This window comes from Esox lucius, chromosome 4 (genome assembly GCF_011004845.1).
Source record: "Esox lucius isolate fEsoLuc1 chromosome 4, fEsoLuc1.pri, whole genome shotgun sequence".
NCBI classification, from domain to species: Eukaryota; Metazoa; Chordata; class Actinopteri; order Esociformes; family Esocidae; genus Esox; species Esox lucius.
In genome coordinates, this window is record NC_047572.1 from 33,140,129 (window position 1) to 33,160,340 (window position 20,212).

At 46.0% G+C, this 20,212-nt stretch overlaps 1 protein-coding gene across 14 annotated transcripts in view; it reads left to right on the forward strand.

The window, feature by feature from the left end:
- The first annotated feature begins 641 nt into the window (after nt 1-641).
- map7d3 (MAP7 domain containing 3) overlaps nt 642-20,212 on the forward strand; it is a 33,456-nt gene continuing 13,885 nt past the window's right edge. For 3 of the 14 annotated variants that reach the window (XM_013133672.2, XM_013133673.2, XM_010906071.2), the window contains exons 1-10: nt 642-753; nt 8,162-8,287; nt 9,080-9,160; nt 9,521-9,684; nt 14,623-14,731; nt 15,414-15,497; nt 16,159-16,263; nt 17,128-17,238; nt 17,615-17,707; nt 19,703-19,837. In XM_013133672.2, coding sequence (XP_012989126.2) covers nt 708-753; nt 8,162-8,287; nt 9,080-9,160; nt 9,521-9,684; nt 14,623-14,731; nt 15,414-15,497; nt 16,159-16,263; nt 17,128-17,238; nt 17,615-17,707; nt 19,703-19,837 — 1,054 coding nt within the window. In that variant the 5' untranslated portion in view covers nt 642-707. Of the gene's footprint in view, nt 754-3,891; nt 4,061-8,161; nt 8,288-9,079; nt 9,161-9,520; nt 9,685-14,622; nt 14,732-15,413; nt 15,498-16,158; nt 16,264-17,127; nt 17,239-17,614; nt 17,708-19,702; nt 19,838-20,212 lie in introns of those variants that run through there. The other 11 variants (XM_013133675.2, XM_013133676.2, XM_013133678.2 and 8 more) reach the window with 9 other exon arrangements.

Genomic DNA, 20,212 nt, shown 5'->3' on the forward strand with positions numbered 1-20,212 from the left:
TAAATAACAAGGGGCACTTCTCGATTATTCAGGGGAGTGTAACAGAACCCACGGGGTGGTGTTTCGCCCTGTTTTCCATGTAAAATGAATGAGGGCCCCGCTGGCTAAGGCATGTGAGATGGGATAGGACAGAGGCTATAGTGTTGGATGGAAATAGAGAACAGAGAACAGGGAGGTTGTGGGGTTTTCTTTATGGGAGTGGTTGGTTCACCGCCGCTGCAAAACGATTCCTTCTGTAACTTGCTCCTCAGACTCTTCAACTCTCTACATAAGGTAAGACATCACGTAGGCCAACGCCTTGATTTCTCAGAACTGCTTCTCTAATGTAATCTTATGACAGAAACAGGGCAAGTTGGTTGCCACACAAATATATTTTGGGAACTTATAGTGCATCTAATGCAGTATAGTTTTTATGTTCTGAACGCAATAGTATTAGGCCTATTCGTGTTCTAATTCTGTTTAGTTGAAAATATGTAAGTACTATGATTCCTTGTTGTGTTCTGATATACGTGATTTTGTAAACATGGTATAATCTTTGATAGGCAACAGTTGATAACATAAACCATATATGAGATGGCACTAGATGCCGCTATTGTCTATATATGACCGGTTCCCTTTTTTACTTTGCTGTCCACGTAACCGCGTATTATGCGCGCCTCGGGGTGAAGTGTAGGAAAAAAATAGAGAAGGAAAACTTCATCATAGCAATGGCGGAGGGTGCAACATCTCTGAAAGGGTTGCGAACTCAAATTGGTAAGAAATACAACTACCCTAACGAGTTATTGGTGTGCTGATGTAACAGTTAGCTTACTACTTTATGAAGTCTCATTTTGACCATTTCATGGCTTAGCGAACAAACCGCATCCACTGACAAGGGTGGTGGTGGAGCTCTGCAACTGATCACCGGCATCGGCTAGTTTAAAAGCTAGCTAGCCATATCATATGTTATAGTTATAGGTGTCCAAGCCAAATAACATTAACAAAGGATAGACTCATATAGGTAGCTAACGTTACAGTAAAATACAAGTTTACACTATGCTATAGTACAGTAGCTAGCTATTTACAACGTTCAAAAAAGTGTCATTAAGTTGTTCGTATTTAGTTCATGTATTTCAAGTTTTTTTTGTTGTTGTAGCCAATGCTACGGTGCCGCAAACCGTTAGATTTCGAAGAACTTGAACTAACGGCGTGACATGTAACGTTACCATAGTAGCGGAGTGGTGGATCGGAAATGTTATTTCATGACGGGTTGACACTGATCTGCACTGTACGCGCGCTGCTGTCTGGCGCCATACATTGCTAACTATAATAGCTAATAATATTTTGGCTAACTAACGTTAGCAACGCATCAAACTTGGTCATTGTAGTTACAGAAACTAACATTTTTGAAAAATAAACATCGGTATTTAGCCGTGTAATCCTAAATGTTACCATACATTCTACACTACTTAGACTAATTTCAATAACACGACTTGCTTTTTTTTTTTCTCCACAACTCTTTGCTAGCTAGCTAACATGTCCCATCTTCTCATCTCCAATTCTAAGAGATTATGTTTGCTACCTAGCCCTTTTTCTGCAATCAGTCTTGCCTACCTACATTAGTACAGTAATTTAGCAGCTCATTTTGGTATTTGTTTAGTTAGGCTGCAACCATTAAAACATAGTAGCTAAATTGTCGGGTGGCCCTGTTAGAAACTGCCTGTGTTAGAAACTTTACTAACGTTAACTCCACTTAATAATGTTCCGTGGAAGTAGTTAGTTAGGTATTGCTCGGTTTTTGTTTTGGTATTCTCGAAGGTTTTGAAGGATTTTGTGTGATGTAGACGTTGACAGGTTTTGACCTGGAACTAAAGCAGGAGGTCACTGGTGGTGTCATGGGATTTGAGAGGAAGTGTGTGTTGTGAGATGCTTGCCTATGTAGCCAAGTCACTAAATCACAATTCCCCCTCATTGAGTGTCCCTCATTGCTATACAAGCAGTCTTAAGAATGTAATCAGTGACTACTGCGAATTACAAACTATTGTTTTAAATTTGTCATTTTGGGCTGGATGTGTAACATTGTTTCAGAATCACAGTCATAACTCAGTCAGCCATGCAATTCTAAGTTTGAAAGCGAGTGGTTTTGATAACAATGGGGCAAATCAGCTTTGATACAACTTCAGTGATTGTTGTATCTAATCTGTAGTTGTGAAATGTTCCATTGCCTAAGTGTTAATTTAATCAAAACTATTAAGGTCTGACCAAAAACATGCTTCTCGTCAATAAAGGCATGTGTACTAACCATGGGGCTATGAATTTGTTCCTTGCTATCAACAAACTTTTCCTTGGTAGTGCAACTAAGGAAACTGAGTCATTCATCTTTAATCATGAAGTCATCTGCACTCAGCAAGTGTTTTTCCATGACTTAATTTTAATTAAACCTTAGTATACTATGGAATGTTTTACAAGAACAGATGATATAGCATAGCTCCCGTAGTTGCAGTCGAAGCTAGGAGAACATATTTACAGGTACATGACCCTGTACACCATTTTCAGGGGCCCATTTTGGCTCAACAGCATTACATTTACAGCCAGTCGCCACATATCCCAGTATGCAGCCTTTAGTCTTTAAAACAAATACTGTTGTCTTGTCAAGGTAAGCTAGCTAGCTACATAACAATGTCTGACCTGATTTTGCGCTGAATTCCACATAGACTCTGTACCAAAGGCCAAACAAAGGTAATGATGATAGGATAAGACAGTCCAGTTACTGCAAGAAGATCATCACATGGTCTGAATTTCACGTTTGTTTTCACTCAGGCTGTCATATTAGGCTGAAATGCTTGTGTTTTTTTGCAACATTTCTGGGGTGGGGGTGCATATTCCTTAGTGGGCTGGAGGAGCGGTGTTTCTGAAAGACCGCCTTTACTTCTATTCATGCCGTTTACCAATCACTAGCTTCACTCTGTAAACCATATTCACTGTATTAAGTGGCTTTGGGAAATGATTTTCCAGGGGACAGGCGAGAAACGGTGATGAGATGTTTACATCTCTAATCGTGCTGTCTGTATAGACTTTCACTCAGCGTTCGAACGTGAGGCTAAACAAATAATTGCTTGGAACACCAAACTACATGGTTATCTACACAATAATGCGTGTTGTCTACCCTGACATTATAAGTGCAGATCAGACACCTGGGATGCAGAATCCAGCAAGACTATCTGAATCCGGGCAGTCCCTGAGCTGCACAAACTAATCAGAAGCATTACCAGTATTTTAAAGAGGTAACTGGAGGAGGACATCCCCATGTTGCTTCTGATCCTGGTAGCAGTAGAAAGGTAGCTCTTCTCGTCCCTGTCTCCTACAGGGGTTTAGCCATGAGTTCAGTGGCTGAGCCCCATCCAAGTAGTCAGTTTGGTTTCTCATAAGGTGTTACAGCACTGACACATTCTCCAGACAGGACAGGCCTTTTAAAGGGTGAAAGGTAATGGGATTTCAGGTGTTCTCACTCATGGTGGAATATTTGGGTACTAAATGCAGGCTACTTAATATGAATGTTCAAGGCCAGGGTTAAGGTCAGTTACCCATGTTCATGGTTTTTGGCCTAGTTCATATGTGTTGCATTTAGATTATCTGGATATAAATGTCAATAAGCATCAAGCATATTGACTGAATGGTGCTCATTCATCTTCAGTGATGAAGTCTTGGTAATGAAACATGAGCGTTGAGTTCCTCAGCGGTGGCCACACCTGGGACACGCCTTTGTTTGAAGACACACCTCTCCAGCTCTGACCATTCTGTCATTCGCCAGTGAGTATAGATCATGACCTGCTGTCGTCAACGAGTCATCATCCCAGAGGCTCTGGAAATAGCACTGGCTTACCTCTTTTTCAGTGTGTCCCCAGTAATCTTGTGTGTGTGAAGGCATGCAGCCTGGTTGCAGCTGTGCCTGGTGAAGGCTGTCGTAATTAGACGATGTGGACGCGTTTCATTGGGGGCATCTGCAGCCCTGGGAGATCCACTGCTAACGGAACAACCCTTCATTGACCCACTGAACTGACTGTTGTCTCCTCTCTGACTGGTATTTGTGTGCGTCTGGTGTTGGGCGGGTGGTTGGTTGAGGCGAGGGCTGTGTGCTTGTGACTGTTTCTTTGTGCTGTGTCCATTGACGATTGGGGTCAGTGTCGTTTTGTACGGGAGGCGCCAGGGCCTGCGTCGGTGTCGGCATGTCTCCAGCAGATGGCCAGTATTCTGTATTTATTTTGAACAGGCTGATGTTTGAGTACTGGCCGGCCCCATGCAGGTATATTGGTGATCATCAGAGGGGGTTACCCACAGTGCTTTGAAGTTCGCCTAGCCATTTCCTGGTGGGAAACTTCTAGATTTGTGTCTGTGAACCGTTCTACAGCTGTGTTGGTGTCGGCTGTCCTGCTTCCTGTTTATGACCAATGACTGGCCGGTCTGTTGACCCATGATGCTTTCCAGGACAGAAGCCCAATGATGAGTGGTCTTTTAATGCTCCTTTAACAGTTCTGCCTACAGGATGTTTTCTAGCCTAGTCAAAATTGCCAGAGCTTTAAAGCCGTTCAAGTCATCGCACTTTACCCACCCAACTCCCTGGTAGGATGGGTACTAGGGACTAATGAGTTGAGGTGTTTAACCTTATTTTTTATTTCTTTCCGTATTTGGGTGTTTCATATTGGAAAATATTGACTGAACACAGTGCCTATTAACACGTGTAAGAGAATTTTGAACAGAGTTTTGTGTGATGTCAGATTCATGTGTGTATTGTCCTCTTGGTTAATATCATGTCACAGCTGTGTTAGCATCACCTAACCTCATGCTATGGAGAAAAAACAGAGCACTTTAACAGAAAACCGAGAGTCTCTCTCCAAAGTCCAAAGATTTGTTCATCATTTTACATCATTTGATCCTCTATGTTTTGGACCATTTTAAATTACTCCTGGGCCTCTATTTCTTGGGTTTGATAGGCATTTTACCTAGCTAGCTAACAATATTATTTAGTCAAAGATGGACTGCTGAGTCTGCATCATCACTTTGTCCCACAGTAATTGAGGGCTGACGGAAACCCATTAGTGAGAGTAAGTGGTGTATCGGTGTCAGGCGGGCAGTTTGTAAATCAGAAAAGTAAGAGGAAATATGGTTTATGTTAAATCCTTATTGTCGCAGGGACATACAGATTATGCATTTATTCCAATCAGAGTCACATGTGGAGGTAGACCTTTGGAGATGAGTAAATCAGAATGTTACTGTTATACTGTTATATGTTTTATTTATGGACTTTGGCAGTGTCCTAATGGTTTTCGTTAAGACATTTCACACAGTCTGTTGACACGGCTGGTGTGTAAACACGCTCTGGTCCGGCTTTGTGCTTCATCATTTGCTCGGACAGATTTACTGCAGCCACACAAATCGGGTCTAAACTATGCTTATCAATGCAAATCTCCATAGTGATGGAAAGATGGGTGCAGGTTTCTTCCTCATCCTGTCGGCCCACGTCTCCTCCCACTGTGCCTGAAAACCATGTCTCTTTCGGTTCCACATCCTTACGTCTGTAAACGTAAACATCTAAATAAAAGCTTTGTCCTGGTACATTCTAATTAACGAAAACTCTGCTGAAAATCCTGTGACCAAAATTGAAGTTGCAAAATGTTTGGTATCACCTAGCTGTTTCCCCGGGCTTTTGCACTCAATGCATTTAAGCTTGGCCTGTCAGTCGTTTGATGTTGGCCTTCGAGTTAGTATGACATCACAGGAAAGTGACCTGTTGTGTACAGTAGGCTGTTTGTCTAATCGCTTCCCAAGCCAATAGAATATGCAACCCTATTTAAAAACATGGATAACAAGCTTAGACAAGAAATGCTGAAGTTTAGTGAGCACATAACATTACCATGAACATTGTATAAAATGATATGTACTGAACTGACTATCCACCCCTGATATAATAAGGAACTCATCAAAACCTCAATCTGTGAAATGTGAAAGTATTTTTTTTGTTTGTTAAATAATTCATAGGAGGACTTAGTTTTGTATTTCTACATCAAGCTATGGAGTTCATCATTTCTGTTGATCTCTCACTTCTCCATCATGCCTCTGAGACTGATCCAGACAGTTCATATCAGATGGAACATCACGCAATGCTGCTAATCTATTTAGCCAGTAACGGTTGTTGCCTCGTTAAACGTTTAGTTTGTCCCAGTGAACTGGCATAACAGCTGGTTGTTGCCTTGTTAAATTTTTAGTTCATCACAGCTCTTCTCCCTGAGCCCGTACAGCATTGACTGCTGAATGTAATCATAGCGCCCAAGATATGAGCATGTAGCTGTTGTCAGATATGATTGGTTAGTAGATAAACCTGATTAATCAAATCACAAAAGTTGTGCAGGTATTTCCCAGCAGTCTGTTTTTCTGCAAAGGCCAGGTTCCACCAGACGTTCATCCGATTTAGTCAGACTGGAGATTGGATGTCACCTGGTGTCATAGCACTGGACAGGAGCGTGTTGCTGTGCTGTTATTTGCATGCTGTGTTGGGGCAGGGCCGACTTTGCCCTCTGTCCTCCTCTGTTAGTTGCCGAGGGTGACTGGTGAGTCTGAGTCAGTGTGTTTGCATATTCTGTAATGATATCCATCTGGTCTTTAGGCTAAGCTACATGCAGGCCTGATCACGCCATCGTACACACAGGTGATCCAAAAGGCTGGCCCACTGAAATGGTTTTAAAGCGTCCGGTCTTCAGTGTCTTTGTATTGTGGAACTTAAACAGTCATAGTGAAATGCAAACTTGGCAAATGAGGCGTCTAACCCCAGGAAGTGGATGAGCACTGGGGTTTTTCTGCATCGTTGTTTAGTGTAGCGCTGGAGAGACGTGACATGGTCTGAACCTACAGCCTCCTTGTGCCTGTTGAGATTCCCTGATGACCTGTTTTATTGTTCTCATATCCGGTTGTGTTTTACTCCGGCTGATTTTCCCTCCTCCCCATATGTAATATGTCCTCCCGTCCTCAGTCCTTCCACTCAGCAGAAGTCTGCCTGAAACGAAAGCTGCTGTTGCATTAAGCACCTCTGTCAGGGTCATGTCTTGTAAGGAGAGCAATTGTCCAATAGGGTAGCAGTGTGGTGTGCTGAATGTGGACTGGTTCTGAGGTAACCGTGCCGACAGAATGAGGGCTCGTGGTTCCTTTGTCTGGACCCGATAATTCACGCGTTGCGGACAGAATCATAGATTCTGAAAATCACGGGATAAAAAGAAAAAAGTATCAAGTATTTTAAATTTAAAAAATGATTCTAATATTGTGCAGTTATATTCAAAATAATCACAGCCGCCCACTGTAAAAGTGCAGCCGATCCGGAAGATCATTGGTCTGTGTGCATGAGTAGTGCCTTATAGATCCGTGGGCGTGGCCTGACTCATTGCCTGGAGTGTTCATATGATCTGACTGAAGAGACTGTCAGTCAACCTGCCGCGGGGGTTGAAACCAGTCCTTTCATCAGTGGTGGTCAGGAAGGACAGGAGGCTATTTCAGGCTGTTGGCTTGAGTGTTGATCAGCAGCCAGTGCTACTATATCACATGATGCCCTCTCTGCCACTGCCAGCAGTCTCACAACCATCCTGAGAGAAACACACACTGAGGATGAAAAGTGTTTTCCCCAGGGTTTGGAGAGCTGGTGATCTCTTCCTTCCTCCCCTGGGCCTACTTTGAATGGAGTGATTTTGCCCATCAGGCTGAGGTGGTCTCTTTGATATTGTACTTTATGAAGTTTTATGCCTGTGTATTTATGAGTACTTTGCCTAGTCAAAATCCAACGCAGCCCTGCTGCCTGTTTTATTTTATGATCCCCCCCCCCGTCTGATCTTGTAAAAGCCATAAGGGATGTCTGTCTCGGGTGGGCAGGTGAAATTCCAGGCACAACTCCGTTCGGCATGGCGTCACTGATCCCTGTGTACTTCAGTCTGTCTGACCGTTGATTGGGGGGGGGCTGAATGACGGGATTGTTCTTTGGTTTTAAGTCCTCTGGATCTTTCTAGGACATGCATTCCTTTGGAGGACTAACAAAGCACAGAGAACCAATCTTTGGTCAGCAGCCTGTTATTTCTAAAAAGAGATGTCTAAGTCCTGCTGCGCGGAGGTAGTTGGCCCCCCCTGACCCTACCTGTCTGTCCAGTTGCAGCTGCCCAGGCCCAAGCGGAGGAGCGGCGCAGCCTAGCGGGGAACAGCCCAAGACCTGCATCTCCAGCAACAGCGGCAAACCCTCCATCCGGCACCGCAGCCTCCAAGTCCCCCCGGCCAGGTACGGTGACTGCCCGGCTGCACCTGCATGCACACGCGTGCAAAACGGTACGCCTACGTTACTCACGAGGGCGTGGCAGAAGCGTGCAATCAACACGTGCATCAGCCATCGAGTAGGAAACCTCATGTTGTTTAGCTCAGACGCGATGAAGCTTAGGCCATTTGGAAGCCTTGTAGAGTTCAGATCAAGCATTCCCAGGATCAGAGCTGCCTTTCTTTGCCAAGTATATTCATGCAGGTTTTCCAGGTTCTGACAGAAGACTCTGGGTCCACATACATTCACGTATACCTTGTGAGCGTATGGGTGAAGGAATACTCACCGCGAAGGTATATACTGTACATTAACAGAGGCAATGTGCAGACTTACAGCTCCCTATAATTAAGACATGGATTGAGTTTTGGGACGGTAAAGTGCCGCCACTTCATTTTCAGTTACCAGTTAGGAGGTGCTTTCATGTTGCTAAGACAATTCTGTCAGTCTTGACTGTGGTTGCAGGGCCACAAACTGGACTGTTCTGTTCTGGAACAGGCTTTACATCTGCCTCTTATCCACCCCCATGTGACGCCACGCATCCATAACCTAACGACTTAATACCACATAACCAGTCGTGACAACTGTAATACGATGACTCAAGGTATTAATGTCAGGTGCAAAATGACAGGCACATCTGGCAGTCACCTGATCACCTCAGAGACACGGTGGCACATTGTAATCCATGACAGACACTTCATCCATGTCCACTGCATGTGTGTTTACACGTGTGTGTGTGTGTGTCTCTGTGTGTGCATGCAGTCATTGATGGTGCTACTCTAAGGATAAACGACCGTCTTCGAGTGGCCAAAGAGAGACGCGAGGAGGCGGAGAGGCAACAAGGTAAGAGCTCCCTCCAAACGGTTGTGCCTCTCCTAATCCACACTGTGTTTTAGGTCTCCAGGGTCTGGCCTGCTCACCACGCTCTTTAATGGGTCCAGGTACTGACCTTGACCGTTTCAGACCTAATCTACTCATTGGATTAGTAACATACACAAGGGCAGACATGGCTAGTCTTTCAGCGGTACTTCCTGTTAGTGTAGTTCACTGTGTGACCTCTGGGCTGGTCGCAAAGTAAACCAACCAGTTTTTCTCTTGCTTTTTTGACTCAAACACACACACACACACACACACACACACACACAATTGCCAAACCTACACACTCACAACCTCTTAAACTTCCACACCCTTTATCCTCTCCAGCTACGAGGGAGTCTCAGATCCTGGAGAGGGAGCGTAAGACCAAGCTTCAGGTGGAGCGTCAGATGGAGGAGCGCCAGAAGAAGCTGGAAGAGCAGCGCAGGAAGGAGGAGCAGAGACGCTCAGCTGTGGAGGAGAAGAGGAAGCATAAACAGGAGGAGGAAAAGGTATGTTCCCCTGGGGTCCTCCTCAAACCCAGGGTAGCACTGCTGTTAGGATGGAGCTGGGTGGCGGTCTGTCAGGGTGGAGCTGGCTGGAGGTCTGTTAGGGTGGAGCTGGCTGGAGGTCTGTTAGGGTGGAGCTGGCTGGAGGTCTGTTAGGGTGGAGCTGGCTGGAGGTCTGTTAGGGTGGAGCTGGCTGGAGGTCTGTTAGGGTGGAGCTGGCTGGAGGTTTGTTAGGGTGGAGCTGGCTGGAGGTTTGTTAGGGTGGAGCTGGCTGGAGGTTTGTTAGGGTGGAGCTGGCTGGAGGTCTGTTAGGGTGGAGGTCTGTTAGGGTGTAGCTGGGTGGAGGTCTGTTAGGGTGGAGGTCTGTTAGGGTGGAGCTGGGTGGAGGTCTGTTAGGGTGGAGGTCTGTTAGGGTGGAGGTCGCTGGAGGTCTGTTAGGGTGGAGCTGGCTGGAGGTCTATTAGGGTGGAGCTGGCTGGAGGTCTGTTAGGGTGGAGCTGGCTGGAGGTCTGTTAGGGTGGAGCAGGGGGGAGGTCTGGTATTTTCAGACGGAATGAAACCTGTGTGTTATGAACTGTATTCCGCAGATGCACCAGAAGAAGAAAAAAATAGTATGTATTTAAATGGGTACCGGCAAATGTATCAATGCTGGGTGGAGGTCTGTTAGGGTGGAGGTCTGTTAGGGTGGAGGTCGCTGGAGGTCTGTTAGGGTGGAGCTGGCTGGAGGTCTATTAGGGTGGAGCTGGCTGGAGGTCTGTTAGGGTGGAGCTGGCTGGAGGTCTGTTAGGGTGGAGCAGGGGGGAGGTCTGGTATTTTCAGACGGAATGAAACCTGTGTGTTATGAACTGTATTCCGCAGATGCACCAGAAGAAGAAAAAAATAGTATGTATTTAAATGGGTACCGGCAAATGTATCAATGTATCTGGTGGGCACTGGTCACCAGTCTCCTTGTCATTGCTCTTCTCATGTAGCACAAGACCCAGACCTTTATTAATTCATCAATGGAATGGAAGTCTAATTGGATTGGCAAGCAGCAGCCCTGTAGTCATGTGCCACGTGGCTTTGCTTTAGCTGTTATGGCGCCTTGTTGCCGGCATTAGACCGGATTGCTTAACACTCAACCGAATGTGAGCCAACAAAGTATGAAATCAAATTATAGGACGCCACCACCCCTTCCAGATTACAGCCAAACATGGTGTCACCAGCCACTTTATTAGGTAGGCTTGCTCGTTAATGCAAATAGCCAAAGAGTGAATCACATGGCTGCAACTGAATATATATATATATATATATATATATATATATATATATATATATATAGCGTGCAGACATAGACTCAACGTTTAGTTCTGGTTCCATCAGATGCGTGGGGTAACAGACTTTGACCATGGTAGGATTGTTTGTGTCTGAAGTGGTGGTTCCAGCATCTCAGAAACCGCTGGCATGCTTGGATTTTGTACGCCCTTCAGTCTGGTGTTTACGGAGAATGTTGCGATAAACAGAAAACATCCAGTTACCTGCAGTTCTGTGGGCGAAAACCCCCTGTTATTGAGAGGTCAGAGATGAATGGCCAGACTCGTTCAAGCTGACAGAAAGGTAACTACTACGCTTGGTGGCAGGAGTCCTGCGTGATATTAGCAAATAAAGTGGCCGGTGAGTGTCATTTTTATGTTGTACGTACACATTCTGCTCTGCTTCCCGTCTGCCACAGCAAGGCTGATTATCTAGACAAACATGTGTGACACAGACAGATGTGACCAATAAGACGCAACACAGTGTTTGTTTTTGACTCTGACAGGGTGTAACATCAAACAGTGGATTTAATACTTTCTTTGTCACTGCTTGGCCACGGGGACCCCCCCCCATGCATGTTTTACTAAGCAGTTTTCAAGGCAACGGTAACTATTTAAATAACTACTTGCAAGATTTAACTGTGTTCGCACGGCAGGCTTTCTATGGCTGACGCCTTCAGACGTAGCCTAATTGCCAGAGTTAATGCTATGCCTTGGTCAGTGTGTGAATGGAGAACTTCCGGAAAGACTGAATACATTGTCACGGTGTTATAAATGAAGCCACATCCTGTTTTAGCTTCTTTCTGTGCTCGTCTGCTACAGGAAACTCATTCCCTCAGTATTCTTATTCCAGGCAAATTGCCGCTAGGCGTCGTTTGATTTGTGTTAGAGATAGGCAGTATCTGGAATGACACAACGACCTGTCCAAAAAATCATCAGTAGACATGAATTTAAAAAAAGTTTCACAACGTGGTAAAACAATTTTTTTACGGTAGTCAGAGCCAGAGCACAATGGACAGTAAAATGGACCGTAGTCCGTGAGCAGTCTCACTAACCTGCTATAGTGCGGCGCCATGTGTGTCACCTGGTGTCTTACAGCATACAATGCAAAATGTACTCACTTATTTGGGAAATGGTCTTACAAAGTATAACATCTTTCATTACTGTCAAGCCCTTGTCAAAAAAAGAATTACAAATTAAATAACGTTTATAATAGTCTCATGCATCGATTACCACAAAGGCTACTGTAGGTTAACTAATCAATATGCTAAATAAATGTGAACATTTTATGGAATTACATCTTTTTTAGGGCACTCATAGAGGTCTAGTCATGCTCAAATAGCCACAATGACCTGTTGGTTACTGTCTGAAACAGTAGCGCCTACTCTGGTTTTACTTCAATTGCAAGGCAGAAGGTCCACTCAATTCTTACAACTTTAAAGTTTCTGCTTGTCCGACCAAATGGAGGAAACACTGGCATTGGCTGAGAATAATCGTCTGTAGACCGTATGTTACCATAGCAGAACACCCAGTGTCATGCTTTTAGCATGTTTTAAAACATTTTTATTCAAGAAACATTCTCAGCGTTCTGTCTTTGTCATGGTGAATAGATATCTTGTTGTACTCAGATTATTTCCCGATGAAACGTGACAGGCCTAGCTGTTTTAGAATGTTGGGGGGCCGTACTTGGCCTCTATCATAAGCCTTTGTATTTTCTGCCGAACTCAAATGGTTATTGTCAACCTAAACCACAGCTCCCAGTGCCAAGTCATATAATTTCGTAAATGGATGCTTCTTTTTTAAAATGTTGAAACGTGGATAAGCTGTAGTTCAAGTTTTGCTGTGGCGGCTGACAACTAAATTGGCGCTGTTAGCACGGTTGGTGTAAAAATACATGCAGACTGTAAAGCACGCGGCCTATGAATTCACATTTATAATGTATAGACTTTACGACAGTAACAATTCCACGTAGATGCTTAATGTCTATTAGAAACTGCTTGTTTATTTCGAATCATACACGTATTTATAATTAAATACCTAAGCAGAACACACAACCACATAAATAGCAAATGCTCACCCCAGCCAGGAGTTAGGAAGCCATAATTGAGCACAAGATTATTCAGGTTTGTCCGTCGTGATAATGGACTACTCTTCTCTTTGACGTTTTCAATCTGACAATTTCTTTAATTAGTATTTTTGTTTGACATTTCAGTTTTATTTTGTCCTAATATGCACGTAAAAAAAGTCAAACCCTAAACAAGTGATGTGCTCTGCTGATATCAACCTGTTACAGGCCAACTCATTATCAAGCCTATTCGATAAATTCATTATCAAGCCTATTCGCTGCAAAAAATATTTAGGCAAGAAAAAGCTCACGATTTATTACTGTCCACGCACATTAAATATTTGTTTAGGCTATAACTTACGCAATCGGTGAATGAAAAGCCTGTTTTGGGCATAACTTTGCAATCTGTCTGGAACTCTACTGTAGTACGAACTTCACCTGCTGAACTCGTGTAACTGCAAAAGTTCGATGAGAACCGGACTCGACGAGAAAAGACAAGTTTAACTATCACATCGCTACAGTCTTAACGCTACATGAGTTGTGAAATAATATTGACGGTTTAGTCGATGTTCTTTGACCCTGAGGTCTCCCAGCTTCACTGAACCCCAGAAACTCTATTCAACTTTGGCCGTTTGGTATCGTGTGAGCGTTAAGTCATGTCGTGTTTTACTGACTGGTATCCGCGGCCCTTGCATCTTTGGTCAAGTAGGGTGCCATTTCTCTTGTTCTCATTCATCCAAATCGCGGGGCAATTTCACGTGGCCAGTTGCCATGGTAGTGTCAGCAGTCATAAGTACAAAACATTATCACATGGGAGCCCTTATCTCTGCATCTACGAGTTTACAAGCTCTGGGGGTACCTTGGAAAGTTTGCGTTTTTACCTCCAGGGTATTTTTGCAAATAGAAAGATCTCTAGTATAAACAGCACTTCGTCACGTGTACACATGCACGCGCGTATACTCGCGCTAAATTGTGTACCCTACGTGACGTCCTGTGGGCAGCAGTGGCCTTAGAGAGAGGCTACAATAACGCACTGTCATCTCGATCCCAGACTCTTCTGCTCATATGAGCTGTGCAATAAACTGGGACTACACTGGCAAAAGAGACAGTCATGAATAAACAATATCACTTAGACATCCCACCAGTAACTGTAATATTGTGCCTTAACCTGGAACCGTAATCTGTTCCTTGTTACCACATGGCGTTAACCCTGTACACTGGTTTGGGTTAACGCTTATAGTCCGCGTTACCACCACACATTGGTAATAGCCTGGGACAGCCAGCCCACCAGGCCGGCTGCATCCTCTCCTGAACTCTCTCCCCCATCCTTACAAACCTGGTTGAAATGTACTGTTGATTTACAGCCTGACAGCATTCAGGGGCCAGTGCTGACATGGTTGTTTTGCTCTCGTTATCAGTGTATATCAGTGGTTTGGTTTGAAATAGTATTGCTCTGTCATGTGAATGACTATGCGTTCCTCTTCACCCCCCTTCTCCTTTTCTCCCTCTGTCTCTGTAACCCCCCCCTCCCTGGCGCCCTCTCTCTTTCTCCTCCCTCACTCCCTCCCTCTCTGTCGTCTTCAGGAGCACTATGAGGCTGTGATGCGGCGGACCTTGGAGAGGAGCCAGAGACTGGAGCAGAGACAGAAGAGGTGGTCCTGGGGAGGATTGTCAGAGTCAGACAGCAGACCAGGTACGGACGCCTCCGGCACGCCAAGCCTGTGTGCTCTCTGGATGGATGCGTGGGACCTGCTGAATGTATGGAGCTCCTTTTGTGTGGGACGTATGAGGAGTTATGGTTTCCTGCTTGTCTGAAAGCAGGCCGCTGAAACACGCAGGTCGGTAATAATTGCTGATGCATCCACAGCTGACTGCTGGCTTGTTATCGGTTAGCTGTCAGCTGTAGTTGTGTTCTGATGTCTAAAAATATCTCTATTGGGGTGATAAGGTAATGTGTTAGACAATATATTTATTCTGCTTATACTGGCTGTGTCCTAAGCGCAGATTAAGTCCAGTTCTGTATTTAAAAGCGTTATAGACACTATTAGCCATTGTAAATGCTTTTTAGTCCAGTGTTAGGCTTAATCTGTGTCTGTATAAAACCAAAAGACTGTTAACAACCAAAATAGCTATCTCTAATTATAGTGCCGAAGTGTATTGTTGATCCAGTCATGACGTTTCCGTTCTGTTTGGTGCCATAAAGCCTAATCGGTGTCTTTATTGTGAGATCGTATTACCTGGTTGGGTTCTGGGCTGTGACTGTCAGAGATGAGTTCTACTGATGGTTTTCAGCCGGCCTGGGCTCCCTCCCTCCCTCCCCGAGTTGTGGGTGTCCTCACATCGCTCCCTGCTGAGAGCCTCTGTCTCCCCCACAGGAGACCTTGAGGGAGGCGCCTCCTCTCCGGTTGCTATAGTAATCTCCCCCGCCTCCCCAGAAAAGCGCCCCAGGACACGGCAAGGTGCTGGTTGAACTGGTCGATACCTGTACTATTCTCACAGCAGCACGGACTGACATTATCTGTTAACCACCAAACCTTCTACTCACACTGCCTTACTAATATCATCCTGTCAGGGGTGGACTAGGATGTACTAGGATGTACTACAATCAGCTTGTCTTTTCCCAGTCCAAACGTTAGCCGTACGAGTGGGGAAATCAAGACTGACCTTAGAACAGCATTAAGCTGGGACTTTCACAGCCACTTCTGTCCCCTGTGGGCTCGTTGAATGGAAGCATCTCTGGTGGACGTTGTCTCTGTCTTTAACTCTCTCACTCGCTTTGAAGCACTTTCAGGTCTGGTGTCTGGTCCGTTTTAGCGGGCTGCTGTTGGCTGTTTCACGCATGTTTGCATTACTGTGAATGTCATGTGACACTAACTGCTGTGTCTGCCTATGAACTGGAATGGCTTTGGTCTGGCACCTGGTTTGCTGTTGAATGTATGAGGTTTGGATGTACAGTGTTTGCAGAATACTGTTTGCAAATAAATGACCTCACTAAAATATCCACACATACTCAGTAGTGCATATTTAGCTGAAGCATTTCCCCACCAGTCTAGTCTGCCCTAGAGCCTAGCCCCTGTTGTTTAACCCCGTCATCCCTGTGTGTTCTCCTCCTACCCTTAGTGGACAAGCGCTCCACCTCCACTGCAAACCTAAAACAGCCGGACGATTCTGGCATCAACAAGCGCTTGTCCTCCTCCGCCACCCTCATGACCTCACCTGACAAAAGTAAGTGTCCTCCTTCCCTCCTCTACTCCTCTCCTGTCTCAGTGTGGCTGTCCTGGTGCTGACCCTCTCCTTTTCGTGTCCAGGAGCTGAGTGACAAGGCACTGGACCATTTAGAGACTGGTAAACCAATGCCGTGGCTCGCTGCCTCTGACCTCAACCAATGACAAACCCAGCATGAACTTGTGATTCCATTGCACCCGTTCCCCTGTTCACTTTCTAGTGCACCTTGTGACACCGGGAAGTGTGCCGGGATCTTACGGCCGCGACGTGCCAGGGGTCTATCCGTGATCAGCCTTCTCGCTCGATTTTCCCCGACCGTTGTCCTGTACCCTCCTGTCTCATCCCAATGCAATTCATCCTGGTCATATTCTGACCTCTGACAACATGAATCATCCGGGGTCCGAGCACATCTCTCCACAGTTTCCATTTCCTCCACCATCACCCAGAGGTCTCTCCAGCAGGGTTGTGTTCTCAGCCCTACCTCTTTCCCTGCTCATACATTTTCCCCTCGTCCTCTTTCTCTCTTGTTCACACTCTCTCTCATTTTCAAATTTTCTCTGAAGTAGCCGAGTTCTCACCGTCTCAAGCGGCCTGTGTCGAATTCCGCAAGCCTGTTTCCTCTCACCAGGGTTAGGAACGCAATCTGATAATGAGGCGACTTTTTGGAAAGTGAGGGCACGGTTTGTAAGGGCCTCCTTGACCTTGTTCCGTCCTCTGTTGCATTATGGGAATTGTAAGTGCAGTGACTGGAATATATTATCAGCCTTACTCAGAAGGGGGAGACAGGATGTGGATGTTTTTATGACTGTTCTTCTCAAAAGGGTTTACTGTTTCCCTGTGGGTTGTCTCCTCGTTGTCTCTCAGGTGCTCGTGTGAGGAGTTCATCACTGAACCGTTTGCCTAGAAACCACAAAGTCGACATAGACAGTCAGCCCGCTAAGGAAGGCAGGAAAACGCTTCAGGTGGATCAGACAGGTGCATATTAAGGCCCCGTTTGCTTTACATCCCGACAACGCGTCACACTGAGAGGTCAGGGCAGTGGCAGTGGGTGTGGCTTTGGGGCTCCTGACAAAGCCCTCTGCGCCCAGCCAAAGCTACTACAGGCGTTAAGAAAATTGATCTAACGAGTATTCGTTGACTGTTGCTGACTAATGCCTTGCTTGACATTCATGTAGCTCCGCTGTTGGGAAAATGTGATTACGTCCAGTAAAACAGGGAAGTTTATAAACGCAGTCCTCTAAGGGCCTCTGTTATGTACTATAATACTATAACGAATAAACTCTTGTGGATAATGAGGACCTTTAAGCCCCCCTGTGCCTGATTGGCTGTAACCCCGCTCTCCTGTCTGTAGGCCTGAAGAAGAGAAGCTCCTCCCTGACACGGGCTGGGGGGGGCAGACCAGCGACCCCCTCTAAGCTCGATAAAGGGACGTCGGACGACAAAGGTGGCTAATGTGAATCCCGTTTCTCTTCTATTCTCGTCCTTGTCCACATCGCTGGACGCTTCGCTTGTCATAACACGCACTCGTCTCCTGTTCTCCAGCGTTCGTCTGCTCCCTCACACCACTCCGGTTCCCCCAGCAGGGGTTTGGGTGCTCAAGCTGGGGAGGTTTAGGTGTTCCAGACTTGTGCTGCTGACCTGCGATGGTCGTGAAACGCAACAAACGCTGACAGTTTAAAACCAAACGGGCCGTCTCCTCTTCTGTCCACTCTTTGCCTCTGTCTCTGCCTGGGTGCTCTTCTCCTGCTCCTGGAATGACTCCTAACAGCTTCTGAATCCTCGTGCCTCTGGTCTCTCCCCCAGGCCCCCCTCCCGTGCCTCTGGTCTCTCCGCCAGGCCCCCCTCCCGTGCCTCTGGTCTCTCCGCCAGGCCCCCCTCCCGTGCCTCTGGTCTCTCCGCCAGGCCCCCCTCCCGTGCCTTGTGTTGCTAACTTACCCCTCTTTGGGCCGCTGTGTTTCACATTCGGCTAATCTTGTTTTAATCCCTGTCTCTGTCTCGTTCACTCTCTTTCCTGTAAGCCGCTTCATACGAGAAATGGCTCCTTTGTGTGCCCAACTAACACAACGTTTTGTTTTTCTGGTCACAGTGTGTTTGTTGTTTTCCCTGCAGATGACGTTTGTAAGCAGTGGATTTAACCGCGTGTGGTCTTGTTTCTGGGGCTGTGTGTCAGTGCCGTTCCCCTGTCACTCCCAAGGGTCACTCCCTAGGGTCACCAGAGCACAGACGTGCCCTAGTGTCCATTGCTGCTGACAGCTACTAACTACTGGTGGTGTTGTATGTCTGTGGCTGAATGACGTTGGCTAACGATGTCCCACTCCAAACAGAAATACTGAATGTGTGGTGTAGTGGTACTTCATCTACCTTATATACAGTATTACCACATTTACTGGGAAAGTAGTATCTCAGTGTGATGCTGTTTTTATGTGTGATGCCCTGCACTGTTCAAATATCACGTCGCCCTGGACTTGGCCGCACTGAGTTAGAATTATCTCCCAAGGGATCGGCAGTGCCTTTTCAGTGGATTGCCCAGGGAAAACTCCCAGGCCCTCCCCATCGCGTTGACTGGCCCTCCCTGACCTCCAGTCAGTCAGGAGCTCCATAACTGTTCTCCGTGTTTTCTGAGCCTTTTCCATCTAACAAATGAATCTGTCTGCCACAGATGTCCCCCGTCTGTCAGGAAGCTGGCAAGGGGCGAGGCCTCGGTAGTTCCCTTCATCCAAGTGCCAAAAAATTATTTAGAGAAACATCCCATAATGTTTTAACTTTCTTTTGTTTTTCATCCTTTAACTGAGATACTAGAAATTAAAGGGGAACTGCATTCTTTCATTTCATGTGATCTGAAGATTGTTTTTTACTGTCAGACTCCTGCTAACATGCAAACACTATTTTACAACACTATGAGCTGGGACTAGAATTGCCATATTTGTTTGGCCAATTTAAATTGTACCTTTTCTTCTTGCTAATACAAAGCACTAGAGTCTTGACTGTGGAAATCATAGACTTCCTTTATTTTTAACCTTCACCTCCCTGGTCCTCCCTGTTCTCAGCATATCATTCTTGTTTTTCGGTCTGGATTCCACTCACTAATGCCCCCCCCACCCCCCCTGGGTCCCACTTTAATTTAACCATATTATACTTCACTTATAGTTCTCTTCAGTTGCTCAACAATCACCGGGTCGGTCTCCATAGTCTTTCATGGCTTCCTGTTGTAGTTTCCTTCTCTTGTAACCACTAGGTGAAATAGGTTTCCACAAGGAAGCCGTTCAAGACTATTGGGACCCAGCTTTGGTTTCTTATATTGAATCTCTTCTGTTAATGGTTGAAATCACATGGTGACCCCCTCCCATCCTCCCCTTCTTTGTGTTGAACCTCCCCCTCCCCTCATTCTCCTTTCTCTTCTTGTTTTGGCTTCATTTTCGGGGGGGTTCCTATGGTTCAGGAGGTGTAGCTCGCAAGCCCCTGGCGAGCCCTGTGGACGGAGGTTTCCTCAGTCGCCTGCTCACTCCCACCCAGGCCTCACTAGCTAGGAGCAAGAGTGCCGCCGCCCTGTCGGCCGAAGGAGCAGACACCTCAGGTAAAGCCCACAGAGAAGAGCCCCCATTTCGACAATGAGGACCCAGCGTCACACAGCCCCCTACTCCCCCACCAACTGGCCCCAATCCAAACCCCTGCCCTTTTACACCACCAGCTAATGACACTTCAACAACTCCTCTTGGTGCTGCTATGACGTAGCTAGATGTCTGCAAAATCTGCCTCTACTTGCCCTCACTGCTAACTGGGCAAATCTTCTCAAGCAAACTTTGTTCCAGTTGGTTGTGTGTTGGTGGCGGTTTGTGTGTTGGTGGCGGTTTGTGTGGAGCTGGTTGGTTGTGTGGAGGTGGCTGAATGTGCTGTGATTGGGTGTTGAGGGGCTCTGGTTGTGTTTCAGTACAGGCCTACCTGTTTTCCA